The sequence below is a fragment of the Microcebus murinus genome, chromosome 4 (genome assembly GCF_040939455.1).
Source record: "Microcebus murinus isolate Inina chromosome 4, M.murinus_Inina_mat1.0, whole genome shotgun sequence".
Classification (NCBI taxonomy): domain Eukaryota; kingdom Metazoa; phylum Chordata; class Mammalia; order Primates; family Cheirogaleidae; genus Microcebus; species Microcebus murinus.
Genome location: NC_134107.1, coordinates 40,876,173 through 40,898,184, shown reverse-complemented (window position 1 = coordinate 40,898,184; position 22,012 = coordinate 40,876,173). Strand labels below are relative to the sequence as shown.

At 35.5% G+C, this 22,012-nt stretch overlaps 1 protein-coding gene across 4 annotated transcripts in view; it reads left to right on the top strand.

Moving 5' to 3' along the window:
- Positions 1–4,232, top strand: part of ANO5 (anoctamin 5) — an 83,856-nt gene extending 79,624 nt beyond the window's left edge. For all 4 annotated transcript variants that reach the window (XM_012735527.2, XM_012735526.2, XM_076002093.1 and 1 more), the window contains one exon: positions 319–4,232. In XM_012735527.2, coding sequence (XP_012590981.2) covers positions 319–540 — 222 coding nt within the window. In that variant the 3' untranslated portion in view covers positions 541–4,232. The remainder of the gene's footprint in view (positions 1–318) is intronic.
- Positions 4,233–22,012: the final 17,780 nt, after the last annotated feature.

The window sequence follows — 22,012 nt, the reverse complement described above, 5'->3', positions numbered from 1 at the left end:
CAGCTTTCTTCACTCTTTTGAGTCTAATTCCCTTACAAATATTTTATTAGGTTTTCAGGAGGGAGCAGATGTAGGGGATATCATGGGGGTAATCATGTTCAACTGGAATTTCACTAACTGCCTATTTAAGTAAATGTTTGTTTAATTTGGGTCTTTGTATGAAAGTTCTAGGACAGAGACCATATCTTCTTGCTTGCCCTTGTACTTCATGTTTCAAGCACAGTTGATTGCATGATTGAAATAAATGATTTGTAAGGACTTCCTGCTGAACACTCAACAGTTCTAACAATGTCTAATTCTCCTTTATATTTCTTCTAGCACATTGTGTTTTTAGTTAAATTTCTGTTGGCCTGGATGATACCTGATGTTCCAAAAGATGTTGCGGATAGAATCAAGCGAGAAAAGTTAATGACTATCAAGATTCTCCATGACTTTGAGCTCAAAAAATTAAAAGAGAACTTGGGACTTAATTCTAAAGAATTTTCCCAGCATTTCATGATTGAGGAAAGCAAAGTAAATCTGGCTAGATCAACAACCTAATCCGCATAACCAGGTAGCAGCTGGTTGTCTGTATCACTTCACTTTTTCCCCTGGGTTCCAAGCCAGAAGCCAGAAGCCATATCAATTTTACCCTTTCTTTCTTTCTTTTTTTAAACTCAACGTTTTTATACACTTTTATAGAGGCCAACTTTGTGATGTTGGAAGAATACCACTTCTCTGTTTCATTGGCTGGGCCCTTTGCAGATACCATTTTCTGAAGTCTTATAAATGATTATTGAAAGTGCATGTGGAATCAGAATACTGGGAAATCATGGAGTGTTGCAGTTTAGAATGAAACACTGGACTTGGGCTGTCCCATCACTTTCCAGTGCATCTACATATTTTCATGGTCTTCTATTGGGTTGTTTTATATCTCCTTCCCATCAAGAAAAATGTTGGGACAAAAAGAAAAGGAGCAAAGAAGCTGACTGAGATATATATATAACCTGTCATTTTAAAATGTGCAAATAAAAACCAAAATCAGATGACATAAGAAATCATATATTCAAGAACTCACATATCATAATGGGGGTTTGTTCCTGAAATTGTCCTGAATAAGTTAAACTTCCATCATAATCTCAGTCCCTCCTGATAAACGTAGAATTCATTTTTTCAAGAGACGGAACTTTTGAGTTTCAATAGAAAAATAACAACTCTGTTCTTAATGATAACATTTTAGTCACAGTAGTTTCAGGACTGTGGATTGTCTTACCTGGAAAGCAACATTACAAAGATGTTAGATTGCTTCAGGTCTTCAAGTAAAGATATTATAGAGAAGCAAATGTGTTTTCTTAGTAGTTAAAGAATGCAAGACAATGTATATTGATTAATTTATTGACCTTAATCTAGAAAATTGTTGAATTAGTTTTTAAAAATCAGTTTTCTTCTGGAATGCCTATTTTGCATCATGAAACCTTTTTAAGCACTGGCTATTTATATAAGTTAGTTACAAGTTATTTATGAAATGTAATCTCTTTACTTTAAAACAATCTCAAATCTTTTAACAAGTTTACAAACCTTTTCTGTTGATGTATCACCTTGTACAATGCTGAGTGCCTTGTTCCTATGCCTTTGACACACGAGAAGTCATGTCATTGATTGTTAATTGGATGTGATATAACATCTCAAATGGAAGCTTATTTTAGAGAATCTGTCAGTGTAACAACCACCACAGAGTTTAATACCAAAATAGGATCAACCAAGTAAGAATGAGGACTTGATAACTGAGTGAAAAAAATGTTTGTTGAATTATTCCTCTCAAATTTAGGCCTGTGGTACATGTACAACAATTCTTATTCTTTTACTTTAAAAAAATACTGTATATATATATACATACACACACATACATATATTCTAGAATGAGAGATACAGTCCAATTATAGTATTTGAATCTCTAGTTTGAAATTATAAATCACTTCCAAAAGTGTAGTGTTTTTTAACCATACTCATAAGAAGAAACTTTATCACAATATTTTTTAAAATAGTGTTTCATTATCCAATGCTAATAAATTTTTATGGCATTTCCAGCATTAAATATATGGCAGATGGTATTAAACTACCGATCAATATTAAGCATTTAGAACTGGGGATTATGGATTTTATAAAACTATGGGACAGTTACCCCAGTATCAGTAGTGCTGATTTGTCCATCTACTAGGTAAACTTTATGGACATATTTGGGTAATTTGAAATTTTCCCATTAGTAAAAGATGATTTCATATGTGGATTTCATTTCTTTCCTGAGAAAACCAGAGTTACCATGAAATAAGCCAGAGATGCAGTATGTTTCGTTTGTCAAGTCAAACTCTGTGTCACTACAATATTGTGTATTACACCCAGCTCAAATTGCTTCCTTCCTGGGTACTGATAAAAATAGGAAAAAGCATGGAAATTAGTTTTTCTTGGATATAAACTTTAATTTTTATGACTTAAAAGTGTCTATAGAGCTAGATTGTAAAATGAATAAACACAAATTTAACTCACATAGTTATCTGTATACTGCAGTTTTAAAATAAACCAACTCAAGAGTTTATGGGTTTCTAGAGTTTATGGAAAAACTAGCAAGTGAGGAAATTAAGATACGTAAATAATTCGTATGATTTATTGATACTTTCATTTTAAAATGTTATTGATAGATATTTTGTATTTACCTTTAAATTTCTACCAAGAAGTTTCTCTTCGTTTTACAGATTGTAAAATGAAATACAAGTATCTCTCACTTTCATGAAAACTTGCTAACCAAAATCAGGAACCAAACCAATTCAGGTATATTTCTCTCATCTAATTAAACTCATTGGTTGTTATGTGAGGGCTGAATTAAGAGCACCTGACACCAAACAGAAGTTGGTATTTACCAGCATGGCAGGTGATTTTATTCTCCAGTAAAACCCACAGTTTCCCCCCTCCTAAAATGTTCCAGGGAACATTTGAGATTTTATGTAAAATAAAATGTTAAGCGCCAAAGCCAAAAAAATACTTAATTCTTTTTTTTTTTTATTTCGGCATATTATGTGGGTACAGATTTTAAGGTTTCAATAAATACCCATTTCCTCCCCTCCCCCCAAAAGTCTGAGTCTCCATCATGACCATCCCCTAGATGGTGCACATCTCACTCATTATGAAAATACTTAATTCTTTTCAAATGTTCTTTCTCATCCTTACCTTCATCAATTTTTCTTTGTACACTAGAAGCTGAATCCACTTGAAAACATTTATTATTTTAGAGGAATCAATCAAAAAGGGAGTTTCTTAGTTAAATGGAATGCTGTCTTATTTTTGCTGCATATAATGACAATTCTTGGCTTTAATGTTCTTCTTTTAACCCAGCCATTAAGCAAGTTATCAAAGTGGAAAAGAAGAAGAGGAGGACAAGGGAAGAAGGAGGGGGTGGAGGAGGAGAAAGATGAGGAAGAGGAGGAGGGAGAAAAGAGAGTTCTTGCCTTATAATACTGTGTGTGTTTCCATGGGAGAGAGAGGTGTTTTGAAGAGGCTCAGTGCAGCTGGAGTGTAAAAGGCATGTCTCTTTCCCAAGCCATCTAATGAGAGTAAAGTAAAGCTAAAGAAATTTCAACTTGATAACTAATATGTGTTAAAAGTAAAACTTAGATTTCAAGCTGACTTTGTAGTGTCAGATGCTGTGAGTAGCCATGGATCTCTGTAGATTGCCTTCAGTTGAAGGTGAGGAAGTTGTACTGTTCATTCAAAAACAGAATCTATTGTTTTGAATGGACTTTTTTCATAGTTTTTAAATTGATAATAGTTATATAATTGAAGAATGTTATTAAGGAAAATAGCATTGCAAGGAGTAACATTGGCGAGGCTTAGAAGTCTGCCACAATGAATCCCTGTAACTATTGTGTTATTCTTTTTCTAGATAAATTTTGACTTTTCTATTTTTATGTCATTTATTCCAGCATTTTGTAAAAATTGGTGAGAATGTTAAAAAGAATAGTGTGGTTTAATTTGTGTGAGATACCTGCTGACATCCACCCAAAACCTTTGACTAGGCACATCTGCTGTGCTCGAGGTATCTGCCTGGGTGTTAACCCAGACAATCAGAAAATAAGTGCTCCCTTTTCTTTTCTCTCTTTCTTCCAAGTGTTTTTCTTTTCTTTATTTTTTTTTTTCAGGAAGGAGGAGATGTAGGTATGAAGGAAAAGCTGTCTTAAGAAACATGTACATACTCACGCCTGTAATCCTAGCTCTTGGGAGGCCGAGGCGGGCGGATTGCTCAAGGTCAGGAGTTCAAAACCAGCCTGAGCAAGAGCGAGACCCCGTCTCTACTATAAATAGAAAGAAATTAATTGGCCAACTGATATATATATAAAAAATTAGCCGGGCACGGTGGCGCATGCCTGTAGTCCCAGCTACCTGGGAGGCTGAGGCAGAAGGATCACTCGAGCCCAGGAGTTTGAGGTTGCTGTGAGCTAGGCTGACGCCACGGCACTCACTCTAGCCTGGACAACAAAGCGAGACTCTGTCTCAAAAAAAAAAAAAAAGAAACATGTACATAAATCTCAAGAGATTCAAATTCACACAGTGAATAAAGTAATACTTAATTTTTTTTTTTTTTTTTTTTTTGAGACAGAGTCTCACTTTGTTGCCCAGGCTAGAGTGAGTGCCGTGGCGTCAGCCTGGCTCACAGCAACCTCAATCTCCGGGGCTCAGCGATCCTACTGCCTCAGCCTCCCGAGTAGCTGGGACTACAGGCATGCACCACCATGCCCAGCTAATTTTTTGTATATATATTTTTAGTTGGTCAATTAATTTATTTCTATTTTTGGTAGAGACGGGGTCTCACTCAGGCTGGTTTCGAACTCCTGACCTTGAGCAATCCGCCCGCCTCGGCCTCCCAAAGTGCTAGGATTACAGGCGTGAGCCACCACGCCCGGCCAAGTAATACTTAATTTTAAACTTCATTTTGACATACAAACAATTTATTCTTACAGTAAAATGTTAATATAATTTTTTGTTTAGTTTGAGTACTCTTTAGTTTTTAAGTCATTTTTGTTGTTTAGAAATGTTAACATATATATGTATAGCACATTTAGTTCATAAAATTACGTGTTTAGCACATCTAGAGATGAAAATTCCTTTAAGTAAGGAGCTGGATGATCCAGAAAAATTAGAGAAAATGGTAGTTTTTGTTGTTTTGTCTATTTTTTCTACTTTGGAACATGATATAGATGCTCAGAAGGGCCCAAAGCTAGTATGAAAACTAGTATATTGAAATAATTTACACCTTTGTTTTCTAGTCACATCCTTTCCAAAAAGAAGTACACAACCACCTTCATCAAAATTATCTGGGCTGCTTGTTAGAAAGTTGTATCTCTAGGTCCTATCCCAGATATCTAGAAACAGAGTCCTGCGTGAGAAGCTTTTAAAATCTCCAAGGTTCCTTTTGGGGGAAGGATAAGACTGATGAGAATTTCATAAGATGCCAAATACCCCAGCGTAAAGTCTTGTTATATAACTCTCAACATTAATTTGTCAGTCCACCCCATTAGGGAAGTATGGCAGGGTGTGTAGAGCCAGGATTTTCAAATTTGTAGAACTGCTCCAATCCTGTGGTGTGTAGAAGTAGTTGAGATCTTACCACCTAAGCGCCCTAGACCTTTAGTTTCTACAAAGAAGAAGAAGGAGGAGGAGGAGGAGGATTAGATTAAATATGTTCACTTTTACCAATATATATGCAAGAAAAGAAAAGTGCACACTGCCCAGAAATTAAGGCAAATACATTATATTCTAAATATTTAGTAGAACAAACATTATCAAACAGGGTTTAATTAGGAAAGCAACACTGCTATGAATATTATGGAATAAGAGATTTGTTATAGATAACAGGCCTTTTGAAATTGTGGAAGGAACTGGAAGGTACTGGTCTGGAAGGAAGATTTGGAGTGTGAGACAAAAGGCACTGTTCAGCGGTCCTCAAACACCGCGCTGGGTAAAGGAATTGAAGCTTGAAGCTTGCTATCCAGCTGCTGAAGTGAAACTGGGAAGGAGAGCTAATGTAGAAGAAATCTGTGAGGAAGTGTGATTTCTGTGTAGCTACTGTCTGTGAATCCACAGCCAAGCTTCATGTATGGGCTTGGGGCCCCCTGCTGGTCAGGAAGCGCTGGCTATGGCGTGGAAAAGAATGAGGGTGGTATAGAGTCGACTAGATGCCTTTCTACACGTCCTTTACTATATCTGTCCTCAAAGACATTTGGAGGGAAGTGACTGCTGCTTTACTTCTTTCTGCCTCCTGTGCAAGTCTAACCTGACACCAGATAAGGAAAAGACTCCTGGGAAATGCAGCTCCAACTGCACCTAAGTTGACATAGTGCAAACTATCATATAGCCTCTCCCACCCAAAAAAAGTAGGGCTATTGATTATTTGAGCAACATGGTTAACAAAATAGACTTGTTTTGCCTTCATCAAAGACTGTACTCAATAATGAAGGAATAGGAGTGTCTGTACAAGCACATTCTAAACATTTACAAAATCTGCTCAAGTACCAGGCCATGAAAACAAACCCCAGCAAATTTCAAAGCATTAAAATGAATTAGATAGTTTTTTTTTCTGTCCACAATAAAATGAAATTAGAAAAAAATAATAAAGAGATGACTACTATGTAAAAAATTTTGAAATAACCCATGGATCAAAAAAGTCATCAAAATAAAATTTAGAAGATAATTACATGGTACCAAAAATGCTGCACAGCTCAAATTTTGTGGGATGTGCTAAATAACATCTTATAGGTAGTTTTTGACAAGCTAAGCATCTAAAGAATTGGAGAACAGAAACATAAACAGAAAGTAAAAAGAAAAAGAGTCAAGAGAAGAAACTAATGAAAAGTGTATAGAAAGTAATTCTTAATGGGAACATATTAGATTCATCCCCTTTATAATTAGCAATAAGAAATCACGCTTCCAACAATAGCCTGAATTTTGCTCAGACTATTGTAAGCCTGAGAACCACTGGAAAAATTGGGTAAAATGCTAAAAAATGTAATTGAAATTGTCAGAAAATTGCCAAAGGGACCTTGTAAAACCAATAACTAAGAGAGGAGGAAAAACAAAAAGAAGTCTTGTTTATGTGGCAATTTTTTCCCTTGAGCAAATTGGAGATTCCAAAAGTATAAACAATAGCTAAAAAGGAGAAAGATTCAACTGCGCTTTCAACAGACTTGGGGGAGAAATATTTAATTTGGGGGCCCAAAAGGGCTAAGAAACCCTGGTAAAATCCTAGCACTTTCTGTTGAGATGTTAAATATAAGGACACAGAAAAGTCAAAAGTAACAGAATGGAAAAAAAGATATTCCCCTGGAAATACTAAAATAAATAAGATCTATAGTAATATCAGACAAAGCAGATTGTGAAGAAAGGTATAATACCAGAGATTGAGATATTTTACATTGTTAAAATGATCATTTAAAGAAGAATACATAATGATTCTAAACATGTATTCATCTAATAACATATAGGGAAACATAAAAACAATGTTGATAAAAATAAAAGGGATAGTAGACCCGCAATTTTATTTGGAAATGTGAACATGCTCTTAATAACTGATAGACCAACATACATAGTTGTCTTCCTCAAGCCTCCCTCAATTTTTGTGTATAGTGGATCCTAAGCTAAGAACCTGTTATGCTTCCATTGAGTGAATCAAGGAAGAATGAGGGTGTTACTTAGCAGAGGCTGATAGCAGAACACCAGACCAGGGAATATATGGGACACATAACATAAACCTAGAGGCTTTTAACTAACAAAACCTAAAGGGGAGTAGAGCTGACAGGTGGAATATAGTTACTCCTCCCGAGAAGTATTATCCAAGTCAAAAGAATATATTACAGGCTCATTTGCCATAGGATGCCAGCAGGGCTCCCAGTGACCAGACCTGAAAGAGTTATTTTGCCAAAAAACATGCTCCAAAGTCATCAACACCCCCCTGCCCTGTCCCCAGCCCCTTCTTTTCCTATTCCATATTTCCTACCACTAGTAAACTGGGACATCATATTTGCAGTAGAAGAATTAGGGAAGGCAGGCTCTCTAAGAGACTGAGCACTTTTGCCCTGGAATTACTGAAACTCACCTACATGTTTTCCTCTCTGGATCCAACCAAGTTGGAAACCTAGAAACATCAACAATTGTATTTCTCAATGATTACCAGCAGGTGGCGATCAAGATGAGAGTAATTAAAAGACTTGTTGCTTATCTCAGTTTCTAGTGTGAGTTAAAATTGAGAACTCAGCTGAACACAGTGAGATTACACACTTTCTGAAATTGGTTATTTCTTAGATTTTATTACCATGAGTATATAACAAATAGATTCATTTTTAAGGCCTAGATGATCCCTGTGTATGATAAAAAATTAGTCAAAATGTTATGAAATTTAAATATTCCTCTAGAAAAGACTCCTATATTTAGATCACATTAGGTGAACTTCTTTCAGTGATATCTTAACTGAGTTATTATTTCAAATTTGAAAATTGGAAATATGCCAGGGAAATTTTCACAGCATTGCTGTAAAACTATTGTTGAGATCATAGACTATTAAGCTATCAATCTTTTTAGTAATTTCTCTGTATGGTCCTCTCTCTCGAGGGTAATTTTTTAAGTTCAAGGTAATATCTCATCCCTTGTGGGATTACTATGAATGCTTTGAAACATGATTTCCTCTTGGCCCTGGAAGTCAGAAATCTTAAGAATAAATATGATGGCATAACTGACCAACTCATTTCATCATCATCATCATCATCATCATCTTTATCATCATCATTGCAATCATCCCTTGAACATTTATTTTGTTCTAGACATTGGTCTAGAAACTTAATATACATTATCTTATTTAATCTTCTCAAGAAGTTTATAAGATGGATTTAATCATCTTTATTCCATCCTTGAAATCACTATGTCCTAAATATGTTGAGTAATCCACTCAAAGTTACATAAGTTGTGTCAGAGGAAGAATTTAATCTAGGTCAGCCTCATTCCAACATTCATCTTCTTAATCAATTAGAACTTTTTAAATTGCAAACAATAGAACACTCCAACCAAGCTGGCTTTTCAAAAAAACATATAACAAAAAATATCTTTTATTCTATATCAATTAAAAGATGACAAGAAGCAGGTTCTTTCTTCTGTTTAGCACAGGAGTATATCTTTCACCTCACTGTACAGCTGTAACTGTTCTAAAATTCTCTGCCACCATCTAGTCTGAGGAATGTTGACCATCTTATTAAAATATAGAACATCAACTTGATCCACTACACTGATAACATCATGCTTATTAAACTAGCATATATTTTGTATGCTAACATAGATAAGCTTGTTCTAAATTTTATATAGAAAGTTACAGGATCTAAAATACTAAAACCATTAAATTTTCCTTGAAATTAAGACTTCAGAACAGCCACAGTAATCAAGACAGCATGATATTGGTAGGAGAATAGAGATATAGATTAAAGGAATAGAAAAAAGAATCCAGAAATAGGCTCACACAAATATGCCCAAGTGATTTTTGAAAATGGTGCAAAGCAATTAAATAGAGAAAGAATGGTGTTTTCAATATAGCTGGAGCATTTGGACATCTATAAGCAAAAAAACTCAAAAGCCTTGATCTGAATGTCTCACTTTATACAAAAATTTACCCAAAATTGCAATTGTGCTTAAAATGTGAAATGTAAGAGCATAAAACTTACTACTAAAAACTGCCTCACTCCTTGTTTGAAAGAGATATAAGATGTTCTGTCTCTTCCAAGACCAGTTTTGCAGAGTCAGACCATAAAGTTTTGAAGGAGAAAAAAAAAAACAAAAACATAAAAGCAACACAAATGAGCAGAAATTATCTACCAGCTTTTACATAGTAAGTTTTTACCATTCTTTTAATCATTTTATATCTAATGTTTATCAATACATTCAAATTTCATTTAATATTTTCACTCTTCTACTTTATTTTTATCAAGTAATGTATACAAAACAAAAGCACAAAAATATTAGAAAATAGTTTAAAATGCATATGAACAAGGCTTTGTGGGAAAAAAAGATGGGTATCAAAGGAAATTTGGAGTTTGCCATCATCATAAGTGCTATTAATCTATATTACTGACAGAGAAATATGAAGTCACATCCTATTTATTAAGTGAGAGAAGATGTAGGTTATATAATAGCATGCTCAACATGAGCCTTTATCGTCAAGATAGTCTAATTAGCTGAAGTACAATGACTTTAAACCAGACATTTATTATCTCTGGTACAAGAAGTCTTATAGATAGGCAGTTCCAAGCCTTGTTCATTGTTTCAATTATACTATCAAGAACACAAGCTCATTCTTTCTTTCCACTCTGCCACCCTTATTTGTTGTTTTTTATCCTCATTCTCATCATCTCTTAATACAAGATGGCTACTCTAGCTCTAGATGCCATGGCGGTATTTGAAACAGAAAACTTAGTTGAAAATAGCAAATTCACTCTTGCTAGTTTAAGCTTAAAAGTGACTTATAATATATTTATTTGCTTGTGAAACCATTGCAATAGTGGGAAAAAAGACCATGAGAAGAGCCCTAAATCCCACCACAAAACTGTCTGGAAACTTCAGCCACGCCCATTGCTTAGCACTAAATTTTAGGAACTTGGTTTCACTGGAACTTGAGTTTACTACCACACTCTCATCAAGGATGTCACCCTAGTAACTAGATGACTAACTGTCTAGATTTGCCTGGGACTAAGGAAATTCCTAGGAACACAAGATTTTCAGTGATAAAACTCATTCAGAGGGAGAAGAAGAAAACACACAAGGGCTGGAAAACTTATTTCATGGAATACTGGAGGAAAACATGCCTGGTCTGGCTAGAAATCTTGATATCCAGACACAAGAAGCACACAGAACTCCTGGGAGACTCAATGTGAAAAGGCAATCACGTAATTATTAGGCTGACCAAAGTAAACATGATAGAAGCAATTCTTCGAGCAATGAGGTGAAAGCAACAAATAAACTACAAAGGAAAATCTATCAGGCTAACTGCAGATTTCTCAACTGAAACTTTACAAGCCAGAAGGGACTAGGTGCCTATCCTTAATTTTTTAAAACAGAATAATGCCCATCTTAGAATTCCTTATCTGGCAAAATTAAGTTTCATCTATGAGGATAAATAAAGTCCTTCCCAGACAAACAATCACTGATGGAATTTGCAAAGACCAGACTAGCCCTATAGGAAGTACTCAGACTGGTACTACACATAGAACAGTGCACTAGACACTCTCCAAAGTGAAATCACTCAAGAGTTAAAGTCTAGAACCTGGTCCTCAAGATGGCTCAATGAGTAAAACAAAACAATAGGAATGTACCTAAGAACATGAATGGAAATCTACCTCAAATTTCAATCCTCTCAATAAATGTGAATGGCTTGAATTGTCCTCTGAAGAGACATAGATTGGAAGAGTTGATAAAGATCCACAAGCCTAGTTTCTGTGTCTACAAGAAACACATCTAACTCATGAAGATGCTTTCAGGCTCAAGATCAAGGGATGGAAAACAATCCTCCAGACAAATGAAAGTCAAAAGAAAGCAGGGGTAGCTATAATTATTTCAGATAACATAACCTTTAGAATAACAAAAGTAAAAAGGACAAAGGCAGCCACTATATAATGGTGAAAGGGAATATCCAACAAGAAGACTTAGCAATTCTTAATATTTATGCACCCAACTCAGGAGCACCCAACTCAGGAGCACCCAGATACATAAAGCAAACCCTGTCTGATCTAAATAGCATGATAAACAATAATGTCACAATAGCCAGGGACTTCAACACCTGACTGAATGAACTGGACAGATCTTCTAAACAGAAAATAAGTGGAGAAATAATGGACTTAAACAGAGCTTTAGAACAAAAGTGTTTGACAGATCTCTACAGAGCATTCCACCCAAATAAAGCCGAATATACATTCTTCTCATCAGCTCATGGAACTTTTTCCAAAATTGAGCACATACTAGGCCACAAATCAGACCTCAACAAATTAAAAAAAAATAGAAATAATACCGTGTATCTTCTCAGATCATAATGGTATAAAATTAGAGTTCAATTCCAACAGAAATACATACCATTTCACAAAATCATGGAAATTAAACAATTTATTGTTGAATATCTATTGGGTAAAGAAGGAAATAAAAATAGAAATCAAAACATTCTTCAGGCTTAATGATAACAAAGAAGTTATCAAAATCTGTGGGACTCAGCAAAAGCATTCCTGAGAGAAAAACTAATAGCATTTAAATGCTCATATCCAAAAAGCAGAAAGCTCAAATATCAACAATCTAACAAACAGTCTCAAGGAATCAGAAAAGGAAGAGCAAATCAACTTCAAACCTAGCAGAAGAAAAGAAACAGCTAAGATCAAAGCAGAACTAAATGAAATTGAGAACTAAAGAACTATATAGAAGATCAACAAAACCAAAAGCTGATTTTTCAAAAAGATAAATAAAATTGACAGCCCTCTTGCCAGATTGACAAGAACTTGAAGTGAAAGAACTCTAATAAACTCAATTAAAAATGAAAAAGGAGATGTCACAACAGACACCACAGAAATACAAAATATTATTTTTGAATACTATAAAAACCTATATGCCCCAAAACTACATAATGTGGAGGAAATGGACAAATTCCTGGAAACATACAACCTCCCTAAGTTCACCCAGGAGGAAATGGAATTCCTGAACAGACCGATATAGAGCACAGAAATCGGAGCAGTAATTAAAATTTTTTTAAAAATTAGCCAGATGTAGTGATTTGCACCTGTAGTCCAAGCTATTCAGGAGGCTGAGTCAGTGGATCTTAAACCCAGAAGTTGTAGTTTACAGTAAGCTATGATTGTGCCACTGCACTGCAGTCTAAATGACAGAGCAAGATCTCATCTTTAAAAAAAAACCACAAAAAACAAAAAGTGAGGAAATGGTTTATTAATATTTTTTAATATTAAACATGCTTCATTCTTTTATCATACATTATCTTTTACAAAGCCATTCCTAACTTCTTATCCTATTTAGAACATACAACTCCATATGGGGATGGGATAGACGTTTTTAATTCAATTGTCAATACCAAGAAAATCTCCAGAATATCAGAAATTTTAGCTGCTTCTCACACTCTGAGTTAGAAACTACATTTTACCTGGAACACTGGTGACTTACCTCCTTCCCACTGTTTCTTCCACTGTAATCACATAATTGCCTCACTCTTAATGCACTGGCACCCAGAAGTGAAAGGGAATTCAACCCAGTGGTGGATGCAGCTCAGGAGTGATTTGCTTTTGTTTGTATCACTCACTAAATAGAGTAGGTCTTTCTCTCCTTTTTCTTTCACTGCTCCTTTGCAGTCTTCTGCCACAGATCCCATAACACATCATTGCAGGAGTTCATTTGTATGTCTGTCTCCTATCCCAGCTTCATATTTCTTGATGGTAAAGACAAGCTTATTCATCTCTGTATTTCTATATTTTCATAGTACCCAAGATTGTGATTGCTTAATAATAGTTGTAAATGAAATAATAAAAACCCAAGTGTATATACATACACACACACACATATATATAAACATTTTGACTCAGATGACTCCAAGTTTAGGTTCTATCTCAGACACTTAAGAGTGGTGGCACCTTGGGTAATTTGCAGTTGTCCTATCTGTAAAATATTGCATTATTATATGATATATTATATTCTGTTATACTTTATTATACACCTACTTCATAGAGCTGCAAAAAGGATGAAATAAAATATCATTTACAAGCACTTCAAATAGTGCTTAGATCTTGTAAATTGTCAATGATATATAATAGAAATTTAGAAATTGGATAACAGAGAAGTATGTTAAAGGGTGCAAACATATAGTAAGATAGAAGGAATACATTCATTGTTCGTTAGCAGAAAAGGATGACTATACTTAACAAAAATGTATTACATTCAGGTAATGGACAATCTAAATACCCTGACTTGATCACTACGCATTATATACATATGCGTACCCCATAAATTTGTACAAATAAAAAATGCAAATGCAATCAAGCTTCTTAACAAAAATCAGGATGACATATTAATATATTTGTTTTTTCTCTCCAACTACAATGAAAGCTCTATCAAGATGAAAAATTATCTCTTTTGTTCATCTCTTTATCCTTGGTATTGGGAATAGAGTCTGGCACATAGCAGACATAATAAATATTTTCTGAGAAAACGAATGAATTGAATTTTGATAGAAATATATTGAGGAATCCAAAAATGCCTAAAATTTGCCATGTCAATCATGATTCTCTTCCTCTGTGAGTTCACAGTGGGAATTTTATACACAAGGATTCTAAACATAAACCAAAGTATTCCTTTATTAAAAATTTTTTATAAGTGCTGGGTATCTTGATAGAGATCTTTGAGATGTCACATGCAGCTGGAGCTTATGGGTGAAACCTGATGCCTTCATTTCAGTCTAATTCTTGGAATTGTACCAAGCTTTGTACAAACACATGAAAAAAGAAAGTCAAAACGAAGGAAGCAAGAGGGAAATATCTGCTTAACTTACTCTCACAGATGCATTAATGAAGAAGGTACAAACAGGACAGCACAAGGATGTACTTGATGCTTTAACCCAGTAGTCTGACCAAGTGGTACGTGTGACCTAACTAATGTTCAAAATTTTATCTGGGGAATCATTTTTCCATTGATGGAGTACTAAGAATGGAGGTGGAGCAAAGGAAGCTAAAGGCCTTCTCCTAAAAATATATTTTTTAAATATAGTGTGTTTTTATAAATAACAACTTATTTTTATTTTATCCACATAACATTCCCAGTTATTAAACACAGTTTGTTACTAAAAGAGAGAGTCTATATTCTTTCCTGGGTCACCATGCACATGGAATTCAAAAATAGACTCTTACATGTTGGGATAATAGAACGGTTACCTTGAAATTCAGTAAGCAGATGAAATAAATCCTCAGAGCCCTTGTAGTCCCGGAGCTGAGTAATGTTGCATCTTAACCTAACAGCTTCCCCTACCTAGCAGGTGAGCCAAGGGGGGGGGGGAAGGATGCTGGTGAGTTTGGAATAGATCTGGTTTTCAATTCTAACTCCAAAATACCAATGTGATATTTCAATGTGAGCCCAGATGAACCTAACCTCTCTGCTCCTCGGTTTTATCTTCAGTGAACTAAGGGCTTTGGACTAAATAATCTTTTAGTTCTAAACTTATGTGGCTCAGCAAAAATTGTCATTGCTTCAGCTGCCTCTATTTAAGGAAACATAAGTGACTTCAACCATCAAACTGTCAGCCCCAGAAAAGTAGATTTAAAACCTGTGTGATTTATGCCTCACTTTAAAAAGAAAGTGACACTTCCACCAAAGTTTTAAACCAGGTCAGTCTGATGGCAAAACTGTGCCACTAAATTGTCTCTACTACTATAAAGACAATGCAGAAATAAATATGCTCCTCAATGGGCATATTTATTCCAGAGCACCAATTTATTCTTAAGATAGTAAATAATTTTTTAAAATTGTAAAGCTTCTTTATGTTCATTCAATAGTGTTATTTTTTCCTTGACCGTAGAGAAGCACATTAAAAGGTGCAAAGTCCTGAGGAGTTTCCATCTCTCCTCACAGTAAAGTATATTGTTGTCTCAAGTCATACTTTGCCTGCTAAGGAACCAGACTTGCCTTAGCTAGATATATTTTACTATCCTCCCAGAAGCCTTTCTCCATTTTTAAAAGTCCACCCTCAGGCTAGAAGCAAATTGGATTCTCTGAACCTATTGGGTTTTTTTAAATTCTGGTTCTAAATAGGATTCTAAGGGCTATAAGAAAGGAAATTATTGGGGGGCAGTGGTGTTAGGCAGTTCTTCCCCTGGGCTTTCTAGCTTCTTTGGTCAGAGAAACCCTCTAATGAGGACAAGGTAACTGGAACCTATTGAATTGTCACATTATTTGGTGGCACAGATTATATTCCTAGAGTTGCCCAATAACCTGGCTCATTCATTATTAATTTGTTCACTTAACTGACTATAGGCCAGGCGCCAAAAAAATATATTAATACTAATTAGCAAGTTTTAGGCACTTGCCATTTGAGCTGTTTGTTGTCTATACAGGATTTCATTTAATATTCACAACAATGGCTTGAGGTAATTAATGTTATTATCACCATTTACATTAATACATTAGGAAACTGAGATTTAGACAGATTAAGGAACTCACTTGAGGAAGAAGAGTAAAGAAGCCAGGACTCAACCCCAGGCAATCTGAGTTCATATCAAAGTAAAAAGAGTTCTTGTCCCCATTGGAGCCAGATATTAAATATTAATTACCTAAAATTTGTTCAGTTATAATTTGATTATAATAATTATTATTATATGATTGCAATAAGGACCGATAAAAGGTACTGAGATTTATGAGATTCTATTGAGGTTGTCAGAGAACACCTCCTTGAGAAAGTGGCACCTAAGTTAAGACACAAATATTTAGGAGTCAGGTAGAAAGTGAGAGAGGGTGATGACCTTCCCAGGTAGAGGGATCTGCCTTATAAAAAGAAAGAAATTAAAAAAAGAAGAATCAAACATTTAGTGGTTGATTAATAACAACCAGGCTAAACTAAGCCCTTTATCAGGGTCATCTATTTTAATCCTCACAGAAACCTTTTAAGGAAGATATTAATACAACATTCATTTCACTTATGCAGAAACTGAAACTGGGTATAGTTAAATAATGTAGCTAAAGCTATACATCCAGTAACGGTGAGCAGACAGTAGAGACCTCCACATCTAGCTCTAGAATTTATATTCTTAATTAAAATGTGTTTTAAGAGGGGAGGAGAATTGTACCTGACTATAGTGGGTTGAATAGTGTTTCCCTCAAAATTCATGTTCACCCCAAACCTTAGAATGTGAACTTATTTGGAAATAGGACCTTTGCAGATGTAATCAGGGCCTTGAGATGAAACCATTCTGGATTTAGGGTGGATTGTCCTTAAAAGATGAGAGGACACAAAGACACAGAGTAGAAAGGAATTAAAGATAGAGGAAGAGATTGAAGTGACACAGCCACAAACTAGGAGCTACAAGGCTTGCTACCAACCACCAGAAGGTAGGAGAGAGACACAGAATGACTTTTCTCTCACAGAAGGAAGCCAGAGTCAATCTCTGTTATTTTAAGCCATTCAGTTTGTGGCCATTTGTTATGGCAGCTCTAGGAAACTAATGCAATACCCTTTGCCACAAGGGGAACCTTATAATAAAGTTAAGGAGGATTTATTTCTTCAACCATTTTTACTGTTTATACTATTTGCCTGACAAATAGTATAAACATAAACTCTTTTGGCAAGAGTTATGGAAAATATGGATGATACAAATCATCCCATTGCATCCCATCATCCATGATGCAATGGATCCCATTTTCAAAGACTGCAAGATAGAAAGTGGCATTTGTCATGCAAGACATTTAGATAAATGGTAATAATAATAATCAGTGTCATATATTAAGTTCTTCTATACCACACACCGTGAGAGGTGGTTTACATGCATTATTTAATTTAATCTACAAAAGGTAGATATAATTCTTTCCACTTAACAGGTAGAGAAAATGAGTCTTAAAGAATTTGAACTACCTTCTCCAAGGTTGTTTATTTTTACCAATGACTCTTAGGGCTGGATCCCAATTTCCAGTGAGGAGATAAAGGATGGAATTTCACCAAAGAAAATACATCTGATATGGGACTTGAATGATGCGTAATGATGGGCACTGACAAATGGCAGCAAAGGCAGTTCCATTATAGATGAGATAATAGTGAGCACAAAGGCAGAGCATGGGGTTTTGTGAAGAATAGAGTGCTCTAATTTGTTGGAGTGTGTGGAACACTAACAGGGAAAAGTGGGAAATTGATTCGGAAGTGGTAGTTGTTGACCAATGAGCAATGTCAGGAGGAGCTGGAGAATTATTGCTTAGAGAGATTGAAGTCCTGAAAGATTTTGATAAAACAAGTGAATGATCAGAATGTTGCTTCAAGGAGATGAATTCCACATGGGTGTGGAAAATGGACTGAAGACTAGGAGAGACTGGTGACCAAGCATCCATTTAAGAGATAAATGCCATAAGGGGAAAAATCCATTCATTCCTTGGAAAACAAGTCTAAATGCAAGCCCTAATTATTCGTTATTCAAAAATACCTATTTACTTGTTAAACCTTTCCATGCTACCCCAATAGGGGTACATCGGATGCAATCTTATGTTCCCATGGTAACTTAAATGGAAACTTTCACAATATCTAGAGCCCTTAACATTCTGTAGATGAAGGAGGAGACAAGAGTCCACTTAGGCAGCACCAATATTGACTTTCAAATGGAATTGTACATCTACATTGTGAATATGAATAGGACCTGGAAGAAGCTTCTGCCTGCAGCTTGTGCCATTATTGCCATAGAAAATCTAGTGGATGTCAGTGTCATTTCCATCGGAATAATGGCCAGCAAGCTAGCTGCATAACTGCCGCCGTGCTGCTAGCTAATCCTATTGCTGAGTGCTTCATTCTCCAACTCATGTCTTCTGCTGGTCACTGATCCCAGGGCTGACCACCAGACTCCAACCAGAGGTTGCGTATGTTAACCTGCTTGTCATTGCTTTGTGTAACAAAGATTCTCCTCTGGACTATGTGGACATCATCATGCTATGCAACAACAAGGGTGCTCACTCAGTGAATCTGATGTACTGAATGTTGACCTGGGAAGTTCTGCATATGTGTGACACCACGTGAGCACACATGTGGTGAAGTCATGCCTGATCTCTATTTCTACAGAGGTCTTGAGGAAATTGAAAAAGAAAAGCAAGTTGTTGCTGAAAAGGCTGCGACCAAGGAAGAATTTTGCGGTAAATGTATTGCTCTAGCACCCGAGTTTACTGCTATTTAACCTGAGGTTACAGACTCGTCTGCAAGTGTGCAGATGCCCCAGTACCTATCCAGCAGTCCCCAGTTGAAGACTGGGATTCTGAGCCCACCACTGAAAACTGGCCTGAAGCTCCCACTGCTCTGGCCACTGAATGAGTAGGAACAACTACTGAGTGTTCTTATCCTGTTTTCCCACATGTTTTTAATCAGAAAAAAATGGAAATGAGTGTGACAAAAAGTAAGCATTAGTTTCTTTAAAAAATTGAGCACTTTGTTTGCAGAGGGAGTCTCCTAGGTTCTGGGAATAGAATTGTGAATAAGATATAGGCACAGTTCCTGCCATTTAGAGTTTGTTTTTGTAGTTGGCCTATAAAGGCAGAACACAAAACAAAGAAACACTAGATACTGTCATAAGCAGAATAGTATTCTGTCAAAGATATTCTCCTAAAAAATCCTCAGAACTTGTGAATATGTTACCCTATGTGGCAAAGGGGACTTTGCAAATGTGATTACATTAAGAATCTTGAGATGTGGCAATTATCCTAGATTATCTGGATAACCCTTTGCAATCACAAGGGTTCTTCTAGGTGAAAGAGAGGCAGTAGAGGCAGAGAAGGAGACATGATGGCAGAAGCAGAGGTCTTGATTGCTAACTGGAGGTAGAGGGTGTCACAGGGTAAAGAATTCAGGCAGCCTTTACAGGCTGAAGAAGGCAAGGAGTAGATTCTATCCTACAGTGTGCAGCGAATGCAGCTCTGATGACACCATGATCTTAGCCCAGTAAGACCTATGTCAGTCTTCTGACCTATAGACGGAGCAAATGTGTACTTCATTAGGCCATCCTGTCGTCATTTGCCACAGCAGCAAACAGGAAACCAAAACAGAGAGTAAGCAGAAAAATAAACAAGATATTTTTAGATAGTGATATGTTTTAGAATGAAGAAAATAAGAACAGGATAATATGATAGCAAGCTAGTGGAAAGGCCCTAATACAAAAAACTCACTTGGCTTGTGTTCATGATGTGGAAGAGCAAGAATGGGAATAGTCAAGATGAAGATGGAGAGGTAGTCTTCCCTAGAGAAGAAAGGCTTTAAAATTCTGCATGTGATCATCTAATCTTTGTCAGAATGAGGAAGTCCAACACTTATGTAAGCTCAAATATCAGATTTTTTTTTCTGTGATGAATGTTGTTATGGCTTTTCTACCCTGACAAAGAGAGGTTTACACATTTTGTTTTAAATATAAAATGGACACAGATTTCCCATCAAATCTGGAAGATTGAGCATTTAACTTGATGCCCACATTCTCCTGGGACTTGCTAAAATGATAGGAAAGCAGTTTTATAATACATTGACTGCCATACTAGAACATTTTTTTTCCTATGGGGCCAGGGTGTTTTATTATGAAGACAGAATAAAAATTTCAAAAACAAAATGATCTTTTCTAAATTAATAAAAAAATTGTTATTTTTTATTGTTTTCTGTGTGTGAGTTATATGCAATTAAATTGTCAATATTAATTGTGATAATATGAACATCAACAAGTAAGATTTTCATGAACCAACCATAGTTACATATGCTTCCTGAGGCCCTGGGCTCAAAACTAGCATGAGTTAAATACAACTCACATGGAAATTAATGTATTCAAAGGTATAAATGAGAATGAGACACAGGCTATAGCATTTAGAAAATTTTAATAAGGTTTTAAAAGATATGAAGGTGATAGACAAGTGGAAAGCAACCTAGATAGTGGAGAAAGATGAAACCCAAATGCCTTTCAGAGGAAAGCAATTCAATTCATACACATAGTCTAGAAAAGCTTGAGAGTTGGAATTACCAGGGTTGTGGGCCCAGGCTAAAAACATTATGTTTTTCTGCAAGTCTGTACAAAGAGGACTACCCCAGCCTATGCAGCAAGATAAATGGACTTCACCAATCATGGTAGAAGATGGAAGCTTATCTCTGCAGGGAGAATCACATAGACCAGGCTTCAAAGACAGCAGGTATTGCTGAGGTGTGGGGAAGGATGCCATCCTGAAATCAGGAGGAAAAATCACAGGTTGTGAACTGAATGGTGAGACTCTATTCCCAAGCCCTTTCCTACTCACATTCTAGAATGCTGGTTGCCAGATATCTAATCTTCTCAAGGAAAGAGATTTGAGGTCTCCTGTATAGAGAAGCTTATCAACTCAAGAGAAAAGATATATGTGATATTTGTTGCTATCTGGAGCCCACAACCAAAAGGCTATGAGAAGAATAATCCTAGTTGATAAGCCCTATATATCCACAGTGCCTTACTCTTAAGTACATATGAATAGCTAAGGACCAATAGATATTTGAGGAAAGACCCTAAAAGAAATGGAAACAAAACAAAAAAGAGGGAGTTAATGAAAACAGGGACAAGAAAAAAATTAAAAATAGGAACAAGTAAAATTAACATTTTCAGAGAGAGAAGATAGTGCATCCTTAAAACAAGAATAAGATGCTGTTTGGAAAAAAAGATTCAGAAAATAAACTGCTCTTGGAAATTAAAAATATAATAGCAGAAGCTTTAAAAATTAAGTAATGGATTGGAAGAAAAAAGAAGAAAATTTAGAAAAATATTAAAAATCAAAACAAATAAACAATTGGGGAGAAAAAAATTTTTAAAATGGAAGGTCAATTCAGGATGGTTAATATCTAAGTAAAAGAGTTTTAAAAAGGAAGAGAAAAATTGGATGAGAGGAAATTATCAATGAGATAAAATAACATTTCAAGATTTGAAGAACACGAAAGGGTCTGCCTCTGACAGACAAGCACAAAGAATACAAAAAGCCCCTTATTAATATGTATCATGGTTTTTCATAACACTAGAGATAGAGTATCATAAAGTCTCCAGAGAAGTTATTTTTAAACCATAGACAAGGCTTCAGGAATTCAGACAGTACTAGTTAAAATGAAAAGCATTGGGGCAAAGCCATCAAAATTATTGGGAAAGCATTATTGTATGTAGAATTCATAGAAACAAAACTATCAATCAAATGTGAAGATATTAAAAAATATCAATCTTCAGACATGCAAGTTTCAAATAATTTACCTTCC